This window comes from Rissa tridactyla, chromosome 2 (assembly GCF_028500815.1).
Source record: "Rissa tridactyla isolate bRisTri1 chromosome 2, bRisTri1.patW.cur.20221130, whole genome shotgun sequence".
In the NCBI taxonomy this organism is placed as follows: Eukaryota; Metazoa; Chordata; class Aves; order Charadriiformes; family Laridae; genus Rissa; species Rissa tridactyla.
This window is the reverse complement of record NC_071467.1, coordinates 121,768,041-121,795,715: the sequence shown is the minus strand read 5'-3', so window position 1 is coordinate 121,795,715 and position 27,675 is coordinate 121,768,041. Positions and strand designations below refer to the sequence as shown.

General features: G+C 52.2%; 1 protein-coding gene across 1 annotated transcript; it reads right to left on the bottom strand.

Moving 5' to 3' along the window:
• Positions 1-278: 278 nt before the first annotated feature.
• GASK1A (golgi associated kinase 1A) lies at positions 279-27,095 on the bottom strand. Its single transcript, XM_054190587.1, has 5 exons — positions 27,049-27,095; positions 7,517-8,300; positions 3,803-3,925; positions 3,435-3,538; positions 279-2,865 (listed from the first exon to the last, which is right to left on the bottom strand). The coding sequence occupies exons 1-5, from the start codon at positions 27,093-27,095 to the stop codon at positions 2,655-2,657; spliced, it is 1,269 nt and encodes a 422-aa protein (XP_054046562.1). The 3' UTR covers positions 279-2,654.
• Between the last annotated feature and the right edge of the window lie 580 nt (positions 27,096-27,675).

The following is a 27,675-nucleotide window of genomic DNA, read 5'->3' as shown; positions in this document are numbered from 1 at the left end:
AAAATAAGTTTACCATGGGAAATATGACACATTCATAGCTGGAGCAAGCTGAACCTGACACTCCGTTGTAAAGGCTGATTCGGGGAGAGCAGTCCATGGGATTTCTCGGAATGGCTGTGACCACAGTTCAGAGCCTGTGCACTTTGCTGGCTACGTAGACAAGCCCATGGAAAAAATGACTAATTAGAGGAGATTAATGATCAGTCTCAGCAACATCACGGCTTTTGCTTCTCTCATTTATCCATACAAGGCTCCTTGTTAATTCAAGAGTGATTTTTATTCACATGCATAAGTGTTTACAGATGTTCCCGCACGTGTTTAGCCAGCAAACTTACATGTTACCCCAAGGAAATGCAAAATGCCCTAGAAAAATCCCCACTACCTTGTGCAGCGTTAAGGTCAAGCAGATGCAACCGGAGGCAAGAGATGCAACCCGGGGCAAGGCAAAAGCTGCTGTTCCAGCACGGCCAAGTCAACAGCTTTGGCCACCACGCAGTGCCCTACCTTCCTCTCACTTCTCGCTGAGAACTTGGCTTACGTGGGATGACAACCTCTCTTTTAATGAAATTTCTCATTTTAATGAGAAAAACAAGACTATGACTGATGCCACACATCCTAACTAATGCTCCTGTTACCAGGTAGTTTTTCACAGCATATTTTCTGGACTTAATTATGTTACATTTAGTCACGTTTATATAGGCCTTTATAGTCTCCTTTGTATATAAGGCTATGCCTGGGCATTGCTTTTCACAGGACCCAGGATCAGTTATTTCATTCTCCTCCGTGCTTACAGCCTAACTCACCTCCCGATAATGAATCCCCAGGAGCTGGGCTTTAGCGTGGCTTCCCCGACAGCCATCCACCCCATGGCACGGCAAACGGGGTGATAACTCATGGGGTGGAGAGAGTGCTGGGGGAAAGGCTTTCCCTGGCTAGCTGGAGGGCAGGACTCCAGGAAGATGCTGCCAGCGCTCTGGATGCCGATATGCCCACGATGTCGAGTGACGATGCTCTCTGAGAGCCCTTGCTCTTGTTGACTCATGTCACCCAAATCTCACTTCGTCTTCTCTTAAGCAAGAAGAAAAAGGGAAAAAAAGGTAATTGCTTGTGCTTATCAGCATGGGTGTTAAAGTATCCCCTTGCAGGCTCTAAAACTGCAGAAGGATGGAGGGAGCAGGGAAGGCATCAATGCCTGTCTTTTCTGCCTCTCCCACTGCATGGGTGGTCGTGTTCTCCAAAGCTAAGGCAATGGGAGAGCAGCATTGTGCGAATGGCCACGCTGGTCTCACTAAGACTTTCCAAAGGCAGAAGTGACTTGGGGGTGCCTCAGGCATAGAAGCTTCGGCTGGAGCACTGGAGAAACGAAGGGTTTCTCCCTGAAGCCCCTTTAAAAAGCCTTCCCCCGGTGGCAAATGATCAGCCCACAGGCCAGGAACCAGCTGCTCCTGGCAAGCAAACACTAACTGCATGCCTCAGCTGCGAAAGACACTGCGGAGAGCGAGAGGCTCTGACAGAGCCCATACCTGGATCTTTTTTCCACCTGTTCATTTTGCTTTTGAATTATCTCTCAGCCCTGACAGCTGAGGACCTGCCTGTCTGGGCTGCTGCTGTGCTCCATCACAGTGGGCTGCTGGGCAAGAGCATATGGAGGTGACAGGAGCAGGCTGGGTTCCACTGGAGGTGCCAGCACGCTCAGAAAGCATTTTGCACTCAGTTGCCTTCTGCTGAAATAGCCTGACATTTTTGTTAGAAGACATTTTTGCAAGTCTTGGAAAGAGTTTTGCACAGCCGTGCCTAAGAGAGCAGGCAGGAGCGCTTTTCACAAGCGGCGGAGCTCGGGGTAGGTTGGAGTTTTAACCCCCTGACAGTGAAAGGAAAGAGCGAGCGAGAGATTGAAACCTTCAAATCCCACATTCAAAGTGCTCCTTGGCAGCAGCCCTGGCCTGCCGAGGAATGGCACATGGCACACAGGGACGGCACCACAGGGTCCGTGATGGCAGCTGCTGCCAGGTCCAGGGTCCCGCCTGGCCCCAGCTCCGGGCAGCGGTTTACACTCGCTCCCAGGCACCCATCACCTCCTCCGCAGGGGGGGAGACAGAGCGCAGCTTGGGCGACTTGTCCCTGCTTAATCCACTTAGAAAGCTCCCCTCTGCTTTCCCCCATGCCGCTCCAGCCTCTCTGCCTGTGATGTTTTGGCAACAGCGAAGGCATCATCAAAAAGCCCAGTGGAAGCCATGGAAAGGCTCCCAGTGACTTCACACAACTCTGAGCAGTGCCTCTCACCAATTCTTTAACCCTTCCCAGGGTCTCTGGAGGCTGTTCAACCTGTCCAAGCCTCCAGTTTTCAAAGTTGCTGCAGTAGTGGGGTGGTGAAGGCACCGTGGACTAGTAAAGGTCCATGCTGAGACCATTACTTGATGACTGTTGCCTTTCTCAAGCAGTTGTGGATTGTTTCAGGAGACATCTCCTCCCCCTCTTTTCTACTCCCCATGATCCCGTCTCCTTCTCCAGGACATCCTACAAGGGGGTGGGAACACCTTTTGGAGAGCCAAGCACCCACACACAGTCTCACATGGCCCACCCTGAGGGGGTGAGGTACATCCATCGCCGCTGGGATTTGCAAGGCAGGCGCTCTGTGCCGGCCAGAGTTCGGTTCAGCGCGGTGAGTCCTCGAACACCGTCAGGTTGTGCTCCTGGATGTACCTCAGCAGGATGTGTGCCCTCCTGTCGATGGTCCGAAGCAGGGGTCTCAGGCCCTCGGCGCCGCCCTGGCTCTCCCAGAGGTCCCGGTCCATGCGCAGAGACTCCAGCATCAGGCTCTGCAACCTGCCCGACCGCAGCGTGGCCACCGCCGCCGCCGGGAAGCTGCAGCGGAGGAGCAGAGGAGAGAGGGAGGGAAGGGGTTACCCAGGGAAGGCCGAGCAGGGAGGAGGGGAGCAGCAGGGCAGCCGAGCAAAGGCCACCCCGGTTCTTCAAGAAGAAATGCACGTCCACCCAGAGGAACAGGGGATGAGGAGCCTCCTGCTTAAAACTCTGCTCACAGCGAGCATGCAGGACAGCTCCATCAGAAACGGATCCAAACGAGCTTCAAATCAAGAGACCGATAATGTGCCAAACGCCTGATGGGCAATGATGCAAGAAATGCTGAAATGCAGCTGCCAGTTAGAGAGGGGAAAATAGGCTTTGGAGATGGCCATGAACCACCCAGAGCAGGATGAAGAGCCAGTTTCAGGGCAAGGGCACATGTGATGGGTTTGTGAGCACACCCACCTGTCCTGTCCTGGGTAAGAGGTGGCCTCGCTTCACAGGGGTCCCCAACTGGGGAGGGCAGGAGTGTCACAAGGGTGTGCAGATAGGACTGCTGTCCATCCCATGAGTGCAAGCTCAGCCCTCACCCAGGAACATCCCCAGGAAGGTGCACATCCCCTTCCTACCTGTCTATGCCTTGCAGGAGCCTGAAGTTGAGCTTCTCCTCGGGGTGTTGTGGCCTGCCTGCGTTGTCGATGAACACCAGGCGGGACGGTGAGCTCCTTCGGACCTGTCAGCAGGATGGGAAGGAGAAGTTCACTTACTGTGGGGAGTCACCAGTTTGGCGGTTTAGGCTGTTTTTTTAATGCATTGAGAAATTCTGAGAGCATCTGGGGCCTAGCAGCTGCCAAAACCCAGGTTCTTTCAGGCTGAGGAGCACCTCCCACCACAGATCCAGCATCATCATGGTACCTACTTCCCCCTTGCAAGGTCTCCCCAGGCACCTTCATCTTAACCCCAAAGCAGCCAGCCCCTGGGCAGCAGGGGGACATACCAGGATGTGAACGAGGACGAGCTCCGCTGGGTTTCGGCACTTCTCATGGAGCCTCTCCTCCACACAGGGCTCAGAGGGATCAGGCTGAAACCCACAGCAGTAACGGTCTAGGCGGTCATGAACCTGTGGGAGACATTTGGGGACCTCAGCAGGGTCAGGCATCAGGGACGGGGTGGTCTGGTTGTGAACTTTTCTTGCTCAGTGGAAAACAAAAAGTTTCTAAGGATCCTCAGTAGACATGAAATGGAAAAGCTGCATACACCAATGAGTGAGAGAGAGGCAGGGAACTTCCAAAAGCTGACATGACTTGCAAAACCCCCTTGGCTTGGAGAAGAGACTGACAAAGGTGATGGTGACAGGCTTTCTGTGCCTGGTACCTCCACACCCTGTAGCTGAACAGAGCAAACAGGTCATGCTTCCAGCTGAAAACAAGGGAAAATGTGCAAAGTGATGAATGTAAAATAAATAAAAAAAAAACCAAAACAAAACACAAAAGCACCCAAGGAAACCTAGGTTTTGAAACATCAGAAAGAGATTATTTTTTTTCTTTTCTTGGGCTGAGTCTTGGTGCGCTGGATGATGGTTTCATCTGGCTCCCAGCATATATACGCCCTTTCATCCATCCCTACTGGCAACCTGAGCAGCTCTCAATGGGAAGAAGATGAATGGAAAAAGATTGGCAAGGGAAAAAGCAATCTGTGCATTATACAGAGCATGCCTGACATTTAAGTTAGGCCATGGTGACTAGTTTTAACTAGATTTGTGTTTAATTATTTGCAGGCACTGCTAAGGCTCTGTGTTGTCAAGGCTGTCAAGCTCCCCCCTCCTTCCCACCCCAAATCCCTGCAGAAAACCCTTGGTGCTCCTTGGCAGCTTCCAGTGTTTCACCCACACCCTCAGAGCAACAAGGGACTTTTAAAAGATAAAAATCACAGATCTTTTAAAAGATAAAAATTCACAAAGCTTCCTCAGCTTTGTCAGAAGCCAGAGCATCCTCTGCGGTGGCCTGTGGGGCAGATGGGACCTCGCTGGTTGTCAACAGCCCTCCCCAAGGCTGTGCAGGGGGGGGCTGCCACACTGCCTCCAGCTCTGCAGGCCCATTTACAACATTACAGCAGAAAAAAACCTCATATATATATATATATACACACATATATTAAAATCTCCTTTAAAAATATATATAAATATATATAAAATAAATATATTTTTCGACACGTGAATTGCATGTGATGAAGATATCTGACTTGCTTGCTTGCTTGGAGTTGCTGGTGCCGACCCAGGAGTCAGGGTTCAGGGTGCAGAGAGGCTGCTGGAGCTGCCGGGAGGGCTGGAGCAGGTCTCAGGTAAACCCAGGGAGACCTACAGGACTGGCTGGAAACCAAGTGACCCACGGAAGCTGCCTATTCAATGACAGCCCGATTAGGAAAATTTATCAATTATAGGCTGTGCCTCAAGAGGGAGTTCAGCCTGAACTCAAACACTAACCAAGCACTGGAGAAGATGTTGCAGGAAACACAAAGTTTGGTTTCCATGGCCATTATATTAAAAACCCTTTGAGAAGCAAGATTAGTCCCACACCGGAGTTCCTTAACAAATCCCTCTCTTTCCTGATGTTTAATGAAGGATTCAGTTCAGCAGTTCTCCACCGGGACACTCACCAGTTAAACGTGATAAAGTGTCTTTTGACACAAAATGTGCTGAAATGAAAGAAAACATCCCATTTCCTCCATGCACTTCCTTGGTCTACCTGCTGGAAAACTCACCACACCAGTTTCCCTCACCTGCTGCATTATTTTCCAGGCTGCACAGAAGGTGAAGACAACCTGAGATGACTTACAGAGACATTAAATGCGCTCAAGGCCTCCATTCATGCAAGCACCTAAGAAACTGAGGGGTATCGATGCTGGACCTACAGAGGTGAGAGGTGGAGTATGGACCTGGTGTCCAGGTGGAGCCCCAGAAGATGGACCAGCCAGTTGTGGAGATGCTGAGAGCGCCTCTGACATGTTGATGAACCCTCCCTCCCCCTGGCCCTCTCTGGGTCATTTATATTAATTTCTCCTCACCAGAGCATAAATGGCTGTAATGAAGAGGACACTGGGCCTTACTGCTGGAACACAAGTATGTGAATCACACCTTCTCCCATCCAAGTTGAAGCCCCATGAGAAGCTCCCCTTCAGCCCCTCTTCGGTCCCACACAAAGCTCGGCCACACCAGAGCGTGCCCTTGGGTCCGACACGGCTTTCCAGACACGACTCATCCTGGGATGGCTTCCCCCAGGGAAAAATGCCTTACTCTCCCCCCTGGCTGGGAAGGGGGTGCTGTAGTGTAGGGACGCAGCTTCAGGGCTTTGCAGTTGATGTATTTTTGGCCCTTTATAAAGCATAGGACAAAGCCATCCGCAGCTGCTGCCTTTCCACCAGGCTCGACGTTTTGCCCCCGGTAAAGCTTTGCACCTAGAGGGATCTTCCTTTATGGCAAACACCCAGAGAAATCAATACAGAAGCAGCCCAATTTTAAAGCTAATTGAAGAAAGCAACCAAGATTTCAATGCCAGCGTACAGCAGGGCTCAAAGCTCACAGCTTCCCCTTCCCCAGCAAGGGCTGTGAGAGGCTGAAGCCATTTCTGAAGGATGCTATTTCACTTCTATAACATCCTGCTGACTTGGTGCCTTCTTTACCTTTACGTGGCTTTTCCGCATGGGAGGATCCCATTGGAGTCATTCAGGAAAACCTGTGGAGTGCCCTTGGATTTATCATTGCGCTGCTTTGGCCCTCCGAGGGAAAGTCTGCTTAAAACTAGATACATTCTCCTGGAGACTCAACCTTTCCATTGCACTCGACTGCCTTTTGGCCTGGGGAAGGGGAGGGGGTTGGTTAATTTTCGCATTTCTCTGGCTGTTTCAAGCTAAAATATTTCCAAGCCCAGCCAAGGCTGCTCCGCCTCTGCCAGCCGTAGTCTGAGGTTATAAAGATTAATGGTCAGGCTTTGCCAAAAAAAGAGAGAGAATAATGAGAACACATATTTTAATAGTCTCCTTTTTTTTCCCCCCCTTTCTTTGCTTCTTTCTTTTTTTATTTTAATACTTGCCCTTTCAGGCTGTTTCCCGTTGTCTGATAACCAAAGCTCCAGCCCCAAGGTGCCTAGACAGGCTTTTTTCCATAGAAAACACTTTTGCCTCCTCACAGCTGCTCTCTAAAAAATGATAACTCTCTGGGACACTGTCGTAATCCCTCGTAGCAGCAGGGTATGATCCCGAGGAGGAGGAGGAACGCAGTGCTGTAGGAAGGGGCAGGGCTCCTGATTTCCAGAATCAGCAGCACATCCCTGGAGTTGGATCTGATGGGGCTGATGCAGAACACGCTGCTTGTCCCTACGGATGCCCCATCTCGAGCGGCTGCCGGCATCTGTGCAACGCGGAGCCGACAGAGCCGTGCCTGGGGGAAGCTCGCCCACCTGAGAGCGGACTCGCCACATCCGAAATCTGCCTGCATTTCCCTGCAAGTCCCAAGAACAGACTGTGCTTGGGCCAAACCACTTCTGCACAAAGCTCCCCTGCTCCCCGCTAGCTAATGAGGGAAAATACATCCCAATTACCCGCAGCCTATGCAACCCTGAAGAGGAGGAAGAGACCAAGGTCAGACAAGGAAGGCACAGGAGGACCAGGGTGGCACAGCTGGTGGGACAAGTGGTCTCCATCACCCCAGCCCTACCTGGAGGAGAAAGTCAAAGAGGGCCAGACGGCTCCACTCGCCATGTGGGATGCTGGAGCAGGGACCGTCCCCAGCTGCCAGCATCGGTCTGTGGGGCCGCAGCATCTCCTGGTACTGCAGCCACCCTAGGGCACAGGAGTTCTGGTCGTTGTTAGCATCCTCCAGGTGCTGGAGGTCAGGTGCCCACCAGATGATGGGTCGCAGGGAGCCGTCCGTGTAGCTGTAGGGGAGGAGATGGCTGGTGAAGCGCCGGGCCACGGCAGGCAGGCTGCGGTTCAGTCCCAGCACCCTGTCCAGGTGGAAGGCCAGCACCTCGTAGAGGTCCCCAGGGCGCTTGATGAGCCCACAGCGCCCATCCCGGCAGTCCTCCTCTGGGCTGGCTCGCGAGGCGTCCCCCTCGGCATCCCCCACAGCCCGCAGCCCCACTCGCAGGACTTGTCCGTGGGCCGGGATGCGGGTTTTGGAGACAACCTGTCCGCTGGCCAGCAGCTGCATCTTCTGGATGTCATCGCTGGACAGCCATGGGGGAGCATCCCCTGCCACCCCTCGTCGCCGCCTCCTGCCCTGGACCAGTTGCTGGTCCCTCTGCAAGCATGCAGGGGGTGCAGGGGGCCTTTTGCCAGGGGCTCGTCCCCCAGACAGGGGGACAGCCGCCTCCTGCCGGGGGACTGGGGGGGACGATGCTGGTGGCAGGTGGGGGGGACCGATCCAGCGATGGGGGCAGGCGGGCCAGGGCCAGCAAGGCCAGGGCCAGCAACACCCCAAGGGCTGCCGGGACGGGGGTCTTCAGTCTCGTCCTTCGCCACGGTCGCTGGGCCTGCGGGGAGAGAAAGGGAGAGCATTACTGGGGGTCCCCATGGGGTGCTATGGCTGGGGATCCCCCAGACCTGTGTGCCCACCTCCCCGGGCAGAGCTCTCAATAACCTTAAAGAGATTTCCTTTGGAGAAGCAGCCCCACATCTGCTTGTGTGATCCCTGGGAAAGGTGTTCCCCAAGCGCTCGCTGCCTCCGCAGCCCTGTAGCAGGAGAGTTACAGCTGGTGGCACGGTTTGTGCCAGAAATTAGCCACAGTCCCTTCAGAAGCAGGTCAGAGCAAGGGCTGACCCACCATCAATGTGGCCACATCCGCAGCACTGGTGTACAGGATCACCTTATGGGAGATGAATTCTTCATGCTCAAATATTTTGCTTTAAAGACTCAAGAAATAAATAAAAAAATAAAGAACTAGAACAAAGCAGAGCAAATTCCTGGCTGGAGGCAAATGCTTTCCATTTCCTAAGAGGTTTTTGTCTTCAAACCTTACTCTGGACATTCTCAGTGGCTCCTAGCCTGGTTGCACGCCCAACCCGTAACCTGGATCCCCGTGCCCTTGTTCAGAGGGCATCTCAATGTGTGCTGAGACACAGCCTTTGGAGCTCTGCCCACCACTGCATCCGGCAAAAGCAAGGCAGCTCCAAGTGTCTGTCGGGGGCTGTGGCAGCCTGTATTTAATAAGGATGCAAACTGCTGTATCTGAAGCCTAAAATATTCTGACTCCCAGCACTAAGAAACTGCCTTTAGATGGGTAATACCAAGTTTTCATGTATATATCTTTGTACAGACATGTGATTTTTTTCCTCCTTTTAGTCATACTTTCTACTCTGAAGGGACTTATAAAAATTATATAGGCTGGAAAGGCAGTTACGAGCAAATACTGTGCAAGTCTCCCCATATTGCCAAGCCAACGTATCTCCGCTTTGGCCCAACGCAATCCCACGCGTACGGTGCCAGCTCTGCCCTGAGCACAGCACCTTCCCTGTCGAGGGACTGAGGGGGGGTCCCCATCCCAGGGCCACGCTGCACCCATGCCTTGTTCACCCAGGATCGGGCGGTCTAATGCGCTTCCAGGGGCTGGAGCAGCAAAAGTCACCTTGGCATTGCTTCTCTGCTTCACAACAGGCATTTCCAAGAGGCTCGAACCCACATTGGAAGTCGAGGCAACATTCAAGTAGATACAGGGGTTTTTTTTTTGCAATTATTTGTTTTGGAAGCAAAAGTATATCCGTGGCAGACACAGCAGGACAATATAGTGCCAAAGGAGGGATAAGAGTTTGTTTATCAGAGGAAAAACTTGGAAAAAAAAAAAGCTAAAAAGCTGGGGAAGGGGGGTGAGAGCCAGCAGCCAGAATGACTTCCAGAAGGCAGCTGGGCGAGCAGAAACATTTCCAGCCACAGGGCTTTTAGGACCGCAGGCTCCTGCCGGCTGCAGGGATCCACCACCAGCACAACTCACAAACCAAGAGGAGCTGCCCCAGGCCACCCCAATGCATGAACCCTTTCATAAGCTGATCCAACACTATCCTAAAATCCATCAGGCTTCGTGCCCTCACTGCGCGGACATTGCTTCAGACGGACCCATGGTGAGGAGCCACCTCTCTCCCAAAGACACTACATCAACCGAGGCAGATGAGAAGAGCTGCAAAGCCACCAACTCGCTGGCAGCAGCCGTGGGGGTTTCCCATCGAGGTCTCCCTCTCAAGGACTGAGCAGACTTAATGCAGCTTTATAAGAGGTAGTGATGATGCATTTCGAGTGATTCAGCTTTATAGCTCTCATTTAATTGTTTCTCTCCTAGAAATACAATGTAGTGCAGCAAAATGTACCTGCTGGGCCAAATTCTTTGCTCACATATGGCTTACATCATCCTCTGTGGGAACCAGGGTTGCCTGCTGCGGGACCTGCCGGGGTACCTCTCATTTTCGCTCTTCCTTAAAAGCTCAAGAGTGAAAAGGAGCTCGTCCAGGGTGAAACCGTTCAGAGAGCGATGTCCTGTCCTAGCTTACTGGCAAGGTTATTCAAGGCTTGTTATCCACTGTCCCAGGCACCACACTACATGGCTAAATCATTGCCTTAGGCACCTTTCTGGGCAGGGGATGAGCTTGAATACCCCCAAGCATCCCTGGGGGGCTGCAGGACTTCTGGCAAGTGGCTGGTTGTGATGCCTCCCCAGCTCTCTGCCGCTTGGATGGGACAGTGATTTGCTGCGGTCCCAGAGCCAACGCCAACTAACACAGCAGCACCCGAGCTCAGCTACCAAAAACCTTCATGCCCTGGATTTCAAGCAAGTCCTGCAGAATGCAGACACACGCTTATCCCCAAGCACCAGCAACCCAGGTCCGGCATCCTGAGCAAGAGTTTAGGGCAGGTTCAATGTCCAAATCATAGTTTAACCATCATAAAATAATGCTGTGGCGCAAAAAGGCCAGATCCTGATATCCCGATATCCATGCTCCTTTCCAGTCATCACTGTAAGTGCGTCACAGTCTGTCCCTCCAACTTCGAAGTCTTAACTGCAATGACATCTATGGAGTTAATCCCGATGGACAGGATTAACTGTAAATCTCAGTACTCCCATCTGCATCCAGCCAAGTTCCCTTCCCAATCCGTGCCTTCCTGGGCAACTTTTCCCAGCATCTCCCCCATCCTACCCTCCCTGGACACAGCCCACCCTGCTCTCGCCAAAACCCTCCGTATAACCCTCTTCTGCACGGAGGATTTACAGGGGCATCTTTTTTGTTATCACCCTGATAATAACCCTTTGGTCGCTTACACCACCCGTGGGCTGCCAAAAATCCAAGTATCCTGGGGCAGGGGAGTGCATGAGGGAGCCATTTGGAGAACCTTGGAAATACTGCAGGAAAAATCCTTTTTAATCCACAGCTGGAGAGCCGTGGATGCCAAATGGATGGCAAGGATTGCTGGTTTTTAATGTCAAGTCAGTTTACAGACCAAGTGGTTAAAGCGTCGTTACTGTCCAAACCCACTTCGTCTTCTCTGTCAGCGAGCTCGGGTTTGGGCACTGCAAGTTAGAGCTTTGTTTCTTTCCCACCCCGAGCTGGAAATCCTGCGCTGTGAAGCTGGGCGAGAGCCACCGCGGGCTCCCTTCCCCAGCCCCGCTTGGGGCTTCCCTGCCACATCAACAACAAAAAGAAAAGAAAACAGTGCAAGCACAGTCTCAGCGTAACTTCTGGCAGTCGGTATTGCAAATTCAATAATAACATTGCAGAAATAATACTGTATTTAGAAGGCCAGGTTAAATACTTTTCCAAAGAGACTTTCTCTGAGCCCATGCTGTAAAAAAAAAATGCTGCAGTGTAAGGTATGGCTTCGATTCAGCCTGAAATGCAAACCATACGTAGAGCTCTGCTTTGCCAGCCTGACACGGTGACAGTACAGCACGTCTTCTCCAGAAATTAGGTCCATATCCCAGGGGACAAGCTACAGGCAAAACCCATAAAAAGGCTTAAGAGAGGTACTGCTTGTTCCAGGATGTCAATAAGTAAAAAATATATACCCTTGCTCATCAGAGGGACGTACAGCATGGCCCGGGCTCCCGAAGGCACGGTGGAGATCCTGTGCAGCCTTGGCCGCTTAGGGATAAAGCTTTTTAAGTGTGGTTGGGAGGGTTTTATCCTTGACATGGTATTCCCGGGACGCTTGAACCTTGGCAGAATTTGAAGCAGAGAAGCCTGTTTTCAATTTCTTTTCAAAGTGCATCAAATTGGCTTTGTTGAGCTTGAAAGAAAAGAAAAACAAACCCCAAACTTCATTATCCAAGAATGTAAGAAACAGCCCTAAAACTAGAGAGATGCCCTGGAACTACGTGGCCTATAAAAGTGGGTTTCATCCCTGTTTTCCTCTGGCATCCAGTAGAGTGCTCCTGCCCCTGCACTGCCATCACCAGACCCCTCCAGCAGCAAAACCCCTCATCCCAAAGAGGTGCCCGCGGGAGCCAGGATGGCTCAGCTGTGGCCATGTCCCTCTCGTCTGCCTGCCTGCCCGAGGCTCCCGAGCTCAGAGGATTTTGTCCAGTGAGCAGATTAAAGGCAGGTATATCCATCTATCAGGATGCACACTGTGCGGGGTGTATTTTGCAGGGGGGGGTGCAAGACACAGAGCTGTACTTACCCTCCCAGCACTGTGCTCGCTGCCCGGCTGATGAACCGCAAAACCTCTTGGGCAGCAGGAGACGCAGCCCGCCGTGACCAGTTTTAACAAAGACTGCTTGGAAAGCAACCGGGAAACCTCCTCTGGCTGCCCACCGCCTCCTGGAACGTCTCCAGAGCCTTGCGCCCAACACGTGGTGCTCACGGCAGCTCCCGGCGTGTCGGGGAGAGAGGCTGAGAGCAGGTACGTCAGCCAGATCCAGGAGGGGAACAGCCTGTTTTGATCAAAACCAGGAGGTTTTTGGCTTGCAAGTGGATGGCACGTGGGCTAAGCTCGCTGCTGGGGACCCATAACTGTGCTGAGGACATGGAAGGACACAAAGCTGCTCTATCCCCGGAGTGACTCTGGGCAAGCCTGAGCAGAAGGAAATCCTTGGCAGTGTCCGTTGCCCATCATTCAAGTGCTTAAGTGCCTTCCTATATCATCCTGCTCGGGGAAGATAGATAGCTTGCAGAGCGGGAATTTACTAAAGACAGCTATTAAATTATGACCACCAGCCTCAAAGGTAGCTCTGGCTGAGCTCACCCTGCACAGACGGCCCCAAGGCGGGCCATTATGTTCCCCCCACACATGGGTCCCACCAACACCCACCTGCACCTGCACCACCACAGGGTGCAAAGAAAGGACAGCCCTTCACGTGGCCTTATGATCCATCAAAGTGTCCATAACTCCTAGCAGACCTGCACCAGCTGTGTCTCAGGGGTTGTTTCCACCAGGGATGAAGGTTTTTTCTTCCAAAATGCCCTTCAAGGGGGTAGGACCATGACCCCACAGCATTTCGGCACCCTGTGGACACCCTGAAGGCCACCCTGCTTGGTGCCAGGGCACGGATCATAGAATCATAGAACGGTTTAGGTTAGAAGGGACTTTAGAAATCATCTAGTTCCCACCCCCCTGCCATGGGCAGGGACACCACCCACTAGACCAGGCTGCTCAAAGCCCCATCCAGCCTGGCCTTGAACACTTCCAGGGATGGGGCATCCACAGCTTCCCTGGGCAACCTGTCCCAGTGCCTCACCACCCGCACAGTGAAAAAATTTTCCTCATATCTAATCTAAATCTCCCCTCTTCCAATTTGAAGACATTACCCCTTGTCCTATCACTACATGCCCTTGTAAAAAGTCCCCCTCCAGCTTTCTTGTAGGCCCCCTTCAGATACTGCAAGGCCACTCATGCTCCTGTTCATTCCGAACAGTCTTGCCTTTGTTTGTGAGGGGTTTGTGAGCAGCTCGCGTTACCTGCTGGCTCAAGATGCCCCTGCAGACCCGCTTCCATGTGTTGCTCCTCACGAGTGGCTTGGGAAGCTGAAGCCAGGCACTGCAGAGGTGGGAAGGGGGACCGTACTCCCACAATCCATGTGCAAGGGATTTACAGCAAATGCTGGGTCGGCTGAAGCCCGGGAACCTGATACATCGCCACATGGTGCTGGGTCTTTCCCTGCAGCGTCAGCAAAGTCCTCGTAGCTGGCAGACAAGCCTTCCCACCAGCGTGTCCAAAACCAAACCAGAAAATAACCAAGTCAAGTTGCCTGGGGCGAGACTTTAAAGCATGCTGTATTTTGCTAAATTTTGGACAGCCTGCAAAGCTTCTGCCTCAAGGGGATAATTTGTAGTCTAGTTGCGAGACAAGCGTGCTTTGCAGTAGCATGGGACAACACTCCAGCAGCAGCACAAAGGGGTGAAATGGTGTTGATACCGTTCACTCTGAGCACTGACTTTAAAGCGATGGTTCCAACATGCTTCCTTTAACTTCTAAAATAACGTTGCCTTCACATTTCTTCCCAGTTATTGCTACAGTGTTGGGGCAGCAAACTGTAAAAACCTTGAAACCCTCCAGCTCCACAGCCTCTCTCTAGTAATAACTGGCTCTACTCACGCACCCCATCATCCAAAAGACCATTTTGAACAAATCTTCAGTCAGTGCTGGAAACTCTGCCCTGCGCCATAAGAAAATCCCAGCGCTTGTACGTAACGGTGCCATTCCCGTTGCACTGGCTGGTCCCAGTTGATATGCAGACCAAACAAGTACAGCCGAAACCCCAGCTTGTAAAACCCCCAGAGGCAGCCTACAAGAGCAGCAAGGCTCCCAAAATCCCAAACAACCTGTTCAGCATCTTTACGGAGGACCTGGGGCAGGCAATGGAGAACACCATGGAGGAGATGGACGGCCATCACCTGGGTGGAGGACACCACACTACAGGGTACAGCTGATGCAGTCGAGGGCAGGGCTGCCACCTGGGGGGACCCAGAGAGGACACACGCTGCATCCTGCACCTGGGATGGACTAAAGCCCTGCAGGGTACCGGCAGGGACTTGCTCTTCCTGTGATGACACTGTCCTTACGCCCAATATGTGTGATTTTCACTGAGAAAAAGGAAAGATTCATAATTCTTCTCGCTCCCACTGTGTAAATCTTTTGGCTTGCAGGAAGTTAATATTCAGCTTGGTGAGGGATGGACAGGATGCTTTTAATCCCAACACTATGACCAGTGCAGCTCAGGACCCTTCCAGTTTAATCCCAGAAGTCAACACAAAGCACCACAAAAATAAACATTCTCCAGGATGCCATACTTCTTTTGTTTAAAGTAAGCAAACTAAGAGCTTTCGGATGCCTCAGCCTTCTCCTGCTTAAGTTCAGAGTCAGGGCTTTTACTGCGGACTCCTGCGCTTAGATGGGTCTTCTGCTTCTCGGAGACACATCTCCAAAGAGATCGCTGGTTGTTTTCCAGGACATATCACCGAGACGCCCGGGTCTGCTGCCATTTACATGGGCAAACATCTTCATTACTTTTCACCACGAAAAGCCTTGTACTACGCAATATCAATCTGCACCCAAGCCACTGGGGTCACTGCGGACCCGAAACAGCACCTCGTGTTCACAGGAGGCAGCGAGGATCTGGGCAGCCCTGGATGCACCACTGCCCTGCCAGCATCACGGGACAAGGGAAGTCCTCCGCATTTTCCCTCCTCTCTGCCGGCTCGGCTCGTTCCTCTAACCCTCGCACCTACGTGAAAGCAGCACAACCTAGAAATCCTGGCAGGGACATCCAGGAGGGAGAGGAGAGCAGCAGTTTTGGGCGACCGTCACTCCCCCCGCCACCGCGCAGGATCCTGCCAGGTTTCCCTTTTCCTCCTCCCATTCGTCCCAGTTTCCCGGCCAGCCTGTTGCACTCAGCTCCAGAGGTTTTCAGAGCAGTTTTCCCATCTGCCTGCTGAAACAGCAAGAAGGGGGCCCCTTCCCCGGCGAAACAGATGTGGCTCGCCTTTGTGCAACATCTGTGCCTCCTGCTCCCGTTCGTTTGGAACAGTCCTGCCTTTGTTTGTGAGGGGTTGTGCAGGGGATGCTTTGGAGGAGGGCAGCAGCCCGCGGCCCACGGGCTGGGCTCCTTCCCTTCGAGTCCCATGCACAAACTGCCTTGAAATGCCTTGGTTTCTTCTGGTGAAAAACAATACGCTTCGTTCCCTGCGGCGTTCGGGAATTGACGGTTCTGCTCCTCAGTGCTTCGGTTCCAGCGGCGGCAAGTGGCTCACGCTAAGGATTCCTGGGGGATTCCCAAACCCAGGGGAAGTAAAAGCAGGAACCTGGAAGCCACGGTTGATGCCCTTCCTCACCACCCCCCTCACCTCAAACAGTGGCCTCTGGGCCACTCAGCAGCTTTGACTTGGCAGCCCCAGCGGGGCTGCGCTGCTTCAGCTCCTCTACGCGCAGCAGCAGCGAAGAGCAGAAGTGTTAGAAAGCCGCATCTTATTTGTTCTGGGCTGCATTTAATATGGGGAGGAACACATTAAAATAAGAACAAATTTTATTACTTTCTCACTCTTGATGAAGTTTACCGATCTGCTGACGAGTGCCTGAAAAGCTACTAAAACTTTCTTACACATTTTGGCACTCAGTCCCATTTTATTTATTTTACTGGGGGTCACATTTTATCAATATTTGGCGGGGGGGAGGGAGGGAGGAATTTTGATCCAGTTATTTTCAATTTTCACTTCTAACGGGTGGACCAGCACCGGGGAAGAGGAGCGCTTGCTCGGTGCCCAACAAGGACTTGCAAAACTCGCGTCAGGGGCGGTGGCAGGGGCCAGCGCCACATTCCCTTGTTGGCACTTCAGCGGAGGTTGCCCAGGTCGGCCGGTTGGGTTTCCCCGAGCTGGCTGTCAGGTTTTTTTCCCTTCCTGGAGAGCAGGAAAACGCATTCGTGGGATTCCAAAGGGGAGGGAGGAGGAGGACAGCGGGGCCTTTCAGCCCTGCGGGCTTTCTTCAAAACGGAATTGTTCATACAAGCCCTGGCCTCAGTTGCAGAGAGGTAACCCCTTTTTCCTCCGCTTGAGCCATCCCTTTTTAAAGAAAAAAAAAAAGGGGAAGAAAGCTGCTCGCTGCTTGGCTCTGAGTGCTGCCTGTGTCCCGCGGATCCCATCCTAGGCAAAGCCTGCCGGCAGCCTCCCGCTTCTCTTTCTCCAAGCGAACCCCACAGGGCGAGCGGGCAGAATATACATGGCAAGAGCACCGGTGCGACCCGGCTCTTAGAAAAAGAGCTTTTCCTTCAGGGTAAGAGAAATAGCTGCAGGCGGACAGGAGTTATTGAGTATTTCAAACAGAAGGGGTAATTAAGGTATTTGGCATCTATGCCAGCGGATTAATAAAGTGTAATCAGTCCCTCTTATTTAGACTGCCTCATACTAGGCGAGCGACGGAGCAGTTGGAAATGACTCGCTGGCAGATTTTGAAACCAGAACAAAGAGGATGTTTCTGTAATGCGGTCACCCCCCCAGCCCTCACTGCTTCGGCAGGTCGGGCACGCACAGCGGCCGGATCCGACAGGCAGCCGGCTGCAGGCGAGCGCTCCGTGCTGACAGCGAAGCTCACAGCTGGGATCTCTCCAGCTTTCTGCAAGTGGTCACCCTCCCGGTGGTTTTGGAAGAAGTCAAAAATGGGCTTGACTATTTCGCTTAGGGTTTTGCTGCAAATGAAGCGACAGGATGATCAGCTTAGGGCACAGCCTGAATTTGGTCCGCTCGACCGTCACTGCCCTGCCTGCAGGTGACCGGTGCCCAGAGCAAACCCGGATTACGGGTGAAATCAAAGCAATCAATACGGGAGCTCACAAAGGGGAAAGGGCTGCAGAACCAGACCTCCCCTTGCCAAGGCAACGTTGAAGTCCTGGCAAAAATTGAATACCCCTCTCTTGCAGGGGAGACCACACCAGGTACCTGGCACAGGCTAGATAGTCTTTGAAAGGCTTCATAGTGAAGGCTCGTACGGGAAAGCATTACTGTGGACAAAAGGCTGGTGCAGGGAGAGCAGCCCTGCTTTTTTGATTTGACAGGGAGGAATTATTCCCAGCCCCACAATGGGTGACAAAAGTCCCAGTCTTTTTCCTGCTGCTGAAGTTCATGAATTAAGAAACTCAAAACAGCCTGTGCAAATTGTAGGATGGAAACTATAAAGCACGACATCAGTGTCCCCCGTAAAGACACACACACACACTCTGGTGAAGGCTGTCACGGTCCTACTGCTCCCAGAGTTGCTTTGAGTCATAACCACGCTCTCAAGGACATAAAACCATTTCAGCAACACAAGTGACACCAAAGCACCAGTTTCTGGCAGCAGCACCAGGCGCCTCCTCAGCTCATCCATCACGTGTGTTTGCAATCCCTGCCCAACACGAGTTTTGCAAGGGCTGAGGTGGTGGAGCAGAGACAGACCCCCCACACTCCTCTGCTGCGAATGCCCCGGCGTGACGCCCCGGCTGTCCCCCGGTGGGACAGCGATGACAGGGAGCGGTGGGGAACCCGTCCCAGCTCAGCTGGCCCGTGCTTGCTTCGATGGAAGCTGGTTGCCAAGGGATGTCCCAAACTCGATCACTAAAACTTGATGACATGAAAAATCACCCCAAGGTTTGAAATGTGCTTTGGATGTGGGGAAATCTGCTATTGCAGGGAAACACGCTCTTTCCCCCAAGGGAGGCATCTTCCCTTGCCAAACCGGCCGTTTTTGTGACTTTTTGCTGAAAGCGCTGCGCTTTGGGAGAACCAAACAGAAAGGAGAGGCTCTTTGTGCTCTCCAAGGCACTTTGCTGCCTTTGCCCCAAGCTCTTCGCCTGCCTGAAGCTACCCAGGCTCTTAAAAAAAAGGTAGATTTTTGGCTGAGGAAGCGTAATCCCCTCCCTTGGCTGACAGCAGTGCTTTTAGCTACCGCAGCCGCAGGCACTGCCGTTACGGGCGTCCTTACGATCTGCTTTGTCCACCCCTGGTACTACTGAGGACAGACATGTGCCGGAGCGGGTCTGTGCCTTGCTTGCCTTCCCCATGCCCCAATTCTTCCAGGGGTCCCACTGGACTCGCCCCCAGGATGGAGACAGCCGGGACACGGCCTCACACCTTGTCCCATGGGGTTGGTGTCCCTGAGCAGACCCAGTGTCGCGTCCCATCGCCAGCTCGGCAAGGAGTCCCTCAAATCCTACCATGTCTTGCAGTGCTGGCCGCCGCGCTCCTCCTCGTGTGCTTCACCACCTGCGAGCGATGTGGCACAGGGTCACCTCCTGAGCCGGGTGCCAGCCGCCTGTGGCACTTCCATACAAACACCAGGAACCCACACAAAATACAAAAACTTAAAAAATTGCAATGATAAAAAAAAAAAAAAAAAATCCTCCAGCAACTAGTCACAGCTGGGGGCTGTCACCCAGGGGTGCCCCTCCAGGCTCTCCGCAATCCCTGCCAGCTGACTCCGCATTGCCGGGGGGGGGCTGCTGCGTCCCTGCCACGACGCTCCGGAGGGTGCCTCCGGTTTTCCCCCAGGAGGGAGGACACCCTTCAAACTTCATCTGCGAGTTTTCAAACTCTGCCTCATCCCAGACCCACCTCCCTGTGGGGAGGGGAGCGGAGAGGCTGGGAAGGGGGGAACAGGCATTTGAAGAGTCTCTTTTTCACAATAAAAGCCCTTCTTGCCGCTTTTTTTTCTTTTTTTTTCTTTTTTTTTTTTTTTAATACCAAGGGCCAGTCTGAGCCAGGAGGCAGAGGTAAAGGAGGCTGAAGACACACGTGCTGCTCCCAAGCCCATTTGCTCCCAGTTCCCCTGCTGCTGGACAAGCAGAGGGACAGGCAGAGCCCCAGGGACTGTGTCAGCTACGGAGCAGGGAAAGCGAATCCCAGGTATGCTCACAGATGCCTGAGAAAATGCCCTTTGCAGGTTTTTATTAACATTTCTTTGCCTTTTAGAAACAGCCCAGCACAGAGCTGTTCCACATCAGTGCCATGCCTGGAGCGGACGCAGCACTGGGAGATTTCTTACCTGTTTAAAAGGCATTAATGGGTTAACACCATTTTTAGGGTGCTGCTTCGGGCGCCTGCTTTTCTGATGCACCCAGGAGAGGGGTGACTCCGGAGTGCCAGGGGAAGGAGACCCTGGCACCCACCAGCACCTCACGGCAGGTCTGTGGCACGGGGAGCCCTGCGGTGCCCGGCCAACGCAGCTCTGCCCGTTGCCTGGTGGTAGGGTGCATCCTAAAGGCCATTTCTCCAGGCCTATGGGAGGAGGAGGCTGGAGGCATTGCTTTGGAAAGCAACAGGTTTCACCAGCCCTCCATGGCCAAGCAGGGCACACAGGCAGCTGCCAGGCTGCAGAGCATTCTTTTTCTCCTTCATAAAACTTTCCGCTTCCAGCCCTGGGCTATGGCCAAGCAAAACCCATCGGTCCCCCAGCGTGTCAGGAGATGCCATCACCTGCCCCAGCCCCGTGCTGGCTCCAGCCCCTGGCAGCCTGGCTTGGGGACAGCAGGAAACCCCCTCCCCGTCTCAGGCATCGGGAGCGGGTTCAGCTCTCCAACCTGTGCAATGACCTCGTCCAGGAAACTGTAACTCAGATGGGGCTGGTCAGCATTATTCTTTACCGATCTTTACATTTTTCTAAGTCAAACAAAGGCATGGTAGAAACCGTTGTGAGAGACACTGAAGACATGATGGTCTAAAAAGTGAAGAGGATGAGGCTGAGGGAAACTAGGACAAGTGACTTGACCAAGGTAGCACAGGAGGGCAGTGGCAGAGGCCAGAAAAGGGCTCCTCTGAGTCCCACTCTACCTCACTGACACCGACTCCGCATTGCAGGGGGGCCTGTTGGAGTGGGTCCAGAGGAGGGCCATGAAGATGATGAGAGGGCTGGAGCACCCCTCCTATGGAGACAGGCTGAGAGAGCTGGGGTTGTTCAGCCTGCAGAAGAGAAGGCTCCAGGGAGACCTTATAGCGACCTTCCAGTACCTAAAGGGGGCCTACAGGAGAGATGGGGAGGGATTCTTCATCAGGGAGTATAGTGATAGGATGAGAGGTAACAGTTTTAAACTGGAAAAAAGTTAGATTTAGATTAGTTATCAGGAAGAAATTCTTTACTGTGAGGGTGGTGAGGCACTGGAACAGGTTGCCCAGGGAAGCTGTGGATGCCCCATCCCTGGAGGTGTTCAAGGCCAGGCTGGATGGGGCTTTGAGCAGCCTGGTCTAGTGGGAGGTGTCCCTGCCCATGGCAGGGGGGTTGGAACTGCATAATCTTTAAGGTCCCTTCCAACCCAAACCATTCTATGATTCTATGACCCTGCACAGTCCCACAGTGACATTTCACAGGGCCGTGCGAAGCGTTGGGTGTAAGCAATGATGGCAACACGATGTTCTGCCCAGCTTCTGCTAGCCCCAGTGCCTTCACACCCCCTTGGTTCACCGAGTGCATATTATTTTTAATATGGTATGTCTCACAGCGCCTGTTGCTGCTACTCAAAACTATAGCTAAGAAAAGAAGTTGATGGAGGGTTAGACACAAAAGCAGTGAGTCTGATTTCGTCTGCAGCACACCCCCACCTCTGCACCAGCCTTGGCTGGGAGAAATGGGCATGGAGACCAAGCCCTGCATCCCCCCATTGCTGCCGCCAAGCTCACCGACCCCCCAGCTGTCCCGGGCACTCAGTGTTGGACTGACAGCTTACAACAGTTTCCTTGAGGCCAGTCCCCCGGGGCAGCTAATAACGTAATATTTCTAATATAATTAGTAATATTAGGAAATTAGCAATAAGCTAGTATTAGCCTCGGCACAGACACGGGCACACCACAGCTGAGTGCCGGAGGAGGGATCTATCCGCAGGGCTACTGAGGCTCAACCCTGCGCGTCACGACTCGACGGTGGCACCTCATTTCGGAAGCATTTGCTTTCATCTCCCTTTCTTAATTTTGAAATGATTCAATTTATATGCAATTTTCTGTCAAAACGATTCCTGCCGGTGCAGCGGCATTGCGAGCCTTGACTGACAGGCCAAGCGCTCCGGCTGGTCTCTCCGGATTGCCTCTCCATACAAATAACCATTTAAAATGCATGCCTGACATTTGAGGAATTTGCCATCAGAAACAGGCGTGGACGGCTGCTGTGGGAGGCAGACTTAAGGGATCAGTGGCCAAACCATCACGATAAATCCACCAAGCCTCGAAACAAACTCTCCAATCTCGGCGTTTGGAAATTTCAATTTTACCCCCTTCCCCCCGCCCCGCCTTCCCCGGAGAAGTTTTTTAATGATGTTCACGGTGCAAAAATCAGATTAAAAAGGCAGCAAGACCGGGGAATGAAGTGCATTGTGAACCCTTTTACAGAGGATGCTCAGGATGTCCCCCTGCATCCACAGGGCCATGCCTGCGTGTACGCCAGCTGGGCAGACCCGAGCCCATCGGCGTAGCCCTGGCCCCCATCGGTAGCATCCCTGCTACTTCATTCTGGAAAATCAGTGACTACCTGAAGAGTGGAAACTGCTTTTCCTCTCTTTCTTTTTTCTTTTCTGTCCCCTGGCCATCTCTGTCACATTCTCACAGCCGTGCCTACAGCTCGAAATGGAGCTCGCTCGCCCACACACAGATTTCCATGAGGTTTCCCCGATTTTAGCTGGGGCTGGTCCTTCGATTGGACCGATGCCACCTCTGCAGGACGAGGGACGGTCCCCGCTCCAAGAAACTCCCATGCGGCGTAGGCAGCACAGGGAGATAGAGGGGAGCAGGGAGGTGGGACTGCCCCCAGCTTACAGGCAAAATACAAGCCTCCAAAACAGCCAGGTCTCGTCTTAGGGTCTCAGGCCAGATGACCTATGATTTCCAATACCAAAGATGTCCCGAGCCTGCTCCCTCTCACCTGCATTTAGGCAAGAAGAAGAGCTGCAAGGCACGGGGCGGCAGCAAGGGGCTGCCCCGAGGCTCACTCGAGACCGTAGAGATATTTCTCCATTTGCTGGTATCACCACGCAGATCCGGCTTAGCCAGGAGCAAGTGAAACAGGAGAGCTGGGACCTTTCCCTGAGGGAAAAGCGGTAGCAGGGCAGAGCCCAAGGAAACGATGGAGAGCAAAGGCGGCCACAGGCGCTGGTGTACCCACAACAGCACAAAATGCCACCGCTGTAGACATCAGCAAAAGCTTCAGGTATAACCCTGCCTCCATTTCCTAGACCAGCCCACCTTTCCCCTTGCTTGTCCTCACAAAGAAATACCTGTCGCGGAAGGATGGAAATAGGCCGATTTATTTTTTGTTCCCCATAAATATTTTTTTCTTTCCCTTTCTGTCCCAGTGGACCTGCATTCATTTCTCCCTTGGGAGCTAAAGACGGGCAGCGGAGAGGGGACAGATTGCAAGAGCTGACAAGGAACCGAAAGCTGTTCCGCCTCTAAGAAAGTAAAGTCGAAGCGTTTTATTCTCCTTTTTAGAAAAGTGTGAGGCTCTAATAGGTTTGAGGGACTATGAATATGACTTTCCACATATGCCAAGATAATTATAAGCTTGAATGGATTTCTGAGACCCAAACCCTACCCAGATAAATTACTGCCTATCAGCTACTGATTAGAAATGAGCTGCTCAGAGAGCCTTCAAATTTCTCTTCCCCCTCCCCCCACCACCACTATCTCTTATATCTGTTGGTAATGGGCCTCTTTAGTAACGAGCAGCTATAGAGGAGACCCTGATACTTCAGCCTTCCCTTGCAGCCGCTGTGAAAAAGATGGGAAATTAAGGCTGTAGGGATCAAGCTGGATGGGGAGAGAGCTGGGCTCCCGCTCAGCGCTGTGGGTCTGGGTCTGGCACTGGGACCCAGAAGATGCTGAGAAGCAGATAAGCTGCAAAATTGAGTTTTGCATCTGGTTTCGGAGCGTAGACACATACCTGTGCCCCTCTTCCCCAGCCAGTGTCCCTAAAGGAGACAAGCCCCGAGTTCCTAATATAAAGAAAATGCTGGATATGGGTGATTTCTTTCATTGCGTTGTGTGTGTGGGAACAGACTCTTGCATCTCAGGTTTTCTTCATTGTTTACATATGGAATATGTCCACACATGGAAATAAGCCCACCCAGGCCACTTTTGGAACACACTGAATTTCCATAAACACACTGAAGAAGCTGCACACCCCCAATCCGATGATAACTAGAGTAAATTAATGCTGCCCGGGCTGCTTTTGTCATCGTTTTTCTGACTCGAGACAAAAGGCAGGGGGTCAAATCCTGAAAGGAGACAAATCCTTTATAAGCAGTGTTTAAGATGCCAGAGAAAACAGTAACATCTGCAGAGGAACCACACGTTCCCTGAGCACACGGGCTTTATGCCTCCCACAAATACCTATTGTATCCTCCTTGCTATCGTGACTCAAATGCAAGTATACGGAGGAAGGGACAAAGAGTTATTAAGTCCTTCACAGGTGATTACTCATTCCTCCGGCTTACATTTTACGTAAGTGCTAGGAACTCTGGACCGCTTGTCAGACCACAGCATTGTTTTTGCAGGACATGAACTGCGATGATTCAAATGAGTTAGGGTTTTCTTTTCATTTTTTAACTTCTCGGGGCTATTTTTAAAGCTCTCCCATCTTCAGCCAGAAATAGTTCTTACCACCCATGTCCAAGACATTTACTGTGTTATTAGAGAAGCAACCGTTTCCTAGCCTGCTCCACCAAGAAAAGGCAGCTTTCGTGATTGCTCCGCATCACCAATGGTCTGTCGGCCTCTGTCCTCCACCAACTTTTGGAAATGACTGAACTTCAGTCTCAATTGAGAGCAGACAGTCGCTGAGAACCCGCCTATGTTGTGACAACCCAAGCCCACGGGAGAAGCCAAACCCGCCGGGGCGGTGCGACACAGGTGCCCCATAGGACACCCGTCCCCCTGGGTTCCCTCGGTCCCAGCAGCTGCCATAGCACCCTGAACTTGGACGCTGAATTTCTACCCATATCTCATCCTAGACACCTCTGTCCTCTTCAGAGTCCATCCTTCTTGAGGCGGAGACCCCAACCTCTCTCCATACAAGCCTTAATTTTTCTTCCACTCTCTCTGCCTTCTAGATACAAAGCCCAGCACTCGGATGAATCAGAAACACCATTTTCTTGGACGATGACCACGTAAACCGAGGGATTCAGATGTCTCTTTATTATTTACTATCCCCCTAATCCTGCACCATCTGCAAACTTTACTAGCAAATAAATGCGTGCATGCATCTGTGTATCCTTAACTTGATCGTTGTTTTAAAATAGTGGATGTTGGATGCAGAACAATTCCACCCCCCAGTGTAAAAAAGCTTTAGCACTGATATCTCATTTCGAGGTCTGTTGTTGAGACAGTTTCTCATCTAATATGTAAAGCAGTCCCCCTAAATGATACCATTTGCGAAACCAAAATGGCATATGGCGCTGCACCCGTTGCCTTGGAGACACCCAAATGTCCCCTGCCAGCACAGATGCCGCCGTCTCCTCGGGAAGGTAACAAGTTTCTCTGACCATGAAACCACGTTAGCTGGCAATCCTTACACTCTTCGCTCCTCGCTCCTTCCTGACAAAGACTTCGTTTAGGCATCCACCCGTGCTACCGCATTCACAGAAGGAAAAGCTACAGACAAGCCTGGGAAAACACCACTGGAAACTGCGTAGCATCACAACCAAAAAAATAAATCCTGAACAGTTGCAAAATTGCTGCTCAAATTATTTGGGCTGAGAGGGGGCTAAGAATTAGCACTGGTGGTTCAGAGAGCTGCTCGGCTCATTCCCTTGGCTTCTTGAGCGGGAGTTGTCCAAGCTCATCTTACTCGGGGGGTGCCTTGGGAGAGGCGAGGAGACGCGGTGGGGCTCCGCGGGGGACAGCCCAGCTCCTCCCCGCCTGCTCTCGCGCCTCCCAGGCAGGGACGGGGCCAACGCAGGTTTTCCTGCACCATCCACAGCTCCGTGCATGGCTTCAAACTGCAGACGGATGACTTTTAGGAAGCCGGAAAGGGAGCGCGGATGGTGCCGGGCTGGAGGACGGAGCAGGGCTGCCTGCGATTGATGTCAGAACGCAACTGGTGTGGTTTGCACGGGTGCTGCAGAGCGTCACTGCGGCTCTCTCCGAGACCTTTCCACAGAGAGAAAACTCGCTTCCTACCTCTGCATGGGAACAGAGCCTGCCCTCCTGGATTCACTGCGGATGTGCCGGTGTCCCAAGCCCGGGGGGCATCAAACTAAAATACGACTTTGTATCCCTCTGAGCATCTCAGCAAACCTCCAGCTCTAACCTGCGGGATCGGATAGAAACAAGGCAAAAATTAACACAAGCTAACACACAGAACATTTTCCCCCGCAAAAAAAAGAGAGAGAAAACAAGACAGAAGCAATCTGTTTCTTTTCCTGGAAGTAGTTATTGGCATATGCTTGAGTTGGGTCCACAAAGACACTGTATTGGCTGTTTATATACCTTTGCATTAGGGAAAGTCCTCTGTCACTCTGATGGTAGAACAGAAGAAAATGTATGCATTAACACATGGAGCAATCAGGCAGTATTTAATCCGAAAGCTTTGAATTGTGGCTGCTGAAAATAGGGCCTGACCAAACATATGGGCTCATGAATCTTTCCTGACAGAAGCGAGAAGTGGAGCCTCCTGCTTATAAATTGGTCATGAATAAATTTAGGTTGACAATTAAAAAGTTTCTCATAATCAGAGGAATTAAGTTCTGGGAACTTTCAGACAGGAGAAGGAGTGGGCTGGGAACCTCTGTCGCACCCCTGTGGAGCAGCGTAGGAGAGGAGAGGGGGAATCCTGAAGGCTTGGAGCATTCATCCTGTCCGCACCCCCAGGAATTGCTTTCTATCATCTCTTAATGATACAAAACAATAGCCCTGGAGTCAAGCTCCTCGTAGGCTTCGAGTAGAAACAAGCCCCAGATGGTCAGAAAGAAAGGCCAGATTGTCAGGGGCTACCCTGCTCCAGGCTGTAGGTCCCGTTCCAAGGACCATAAGGACACCAAATCTCCTGCGTGCACAGTGACCCAGGGCTGTCGGCAGTGCCTGTGGCCCTGGGCGCTCTCATCCTGCGGCACGGCATTGGGACTTTTCTGCTGCTCACAATCTCAAACTTGCTATAGGATGCTGGAGAGCATTTGGCACCGTGCAGTGTGTGGATGCTTTTAAGTCTCCCAGTGGAATAACTGTCCTATGACACAATTGCCCACTTTGACATTTAATGGCGACTCTGATGGTCCTCCAAATACCAAGTCATGGCACTCTGAATGAGGACATGTCACAACTCACCTCCTTTCCATGGGCTCCTGTGTGAAGTAACATTTTCTCACCTTCATCCCCGAGCTTATAGCTGGCACGGATGCCTGCCACGCGGCGTGATGGGGCTGGATAGTAGCTCCCGTCTCAAACGCTGGTTCATCCTCACAGTAGGAGACTGGTTTAAAACCCTAAACAGCAGTTTTCTACACAGCGGCAGTGAATTTCTAGAGTATGTTACCGTGAAACTGTGGAGGGAGGTAGTGTAAGCAGACTCAAAAGACTGAAAGAATTAATGGAAAGTAGATCTAAGAGGGACGCTAAGGGGAACGTGCAGAGGTGTATCATCTTGCACCCCTAATCCTGCTATTGTAGATGCTGGGGAACTGCAAGGGGAGGGACCAAACTCGTATTCTTTCCCTACACAGCGTCTCCCATCAGCAGTGTCAGAGACCCAGGCTAGGGTTAGATGGACCCAGCAGAGCATGGCTTATGCTCCCAACGGGGCTGCCAGCAAACCTAGTCTCCATCTCTGGAGACTTTCAAAACCCGCTTGAACACGTTCCTGTGCAACCTGCTCTAAGTGACCCTGCTCTGGCAGGGGGGCTGGACTAGATGATCTCCAGAGGCCCCTTCCAACCCTACCATTCTGTGATTCTG

Coding starts and splice junctions, on each gene's coding strand:
- GASK1A (XM_054190587.1), bottom strand. CDS start 27,095: ATGAAGGTGAGAAAATGTTACTTCACACAGGAGCCCATGGAAAGGAG. Junction 8,301..27,048: donor CAGGAGCCCATGGAAAGGAG/GTGAGTTGTGAC, acceptor ACGAGACTGAAG/ACCCCCGTCCCGGCAGCCCT. Junction 3,926..7,516: donor TCTTTGACTTTCTCCTCCAG/GTAGGGCTGGGG, acceptor TGTCTCCCACAG/GTTCATGACCGCCTAGACCG.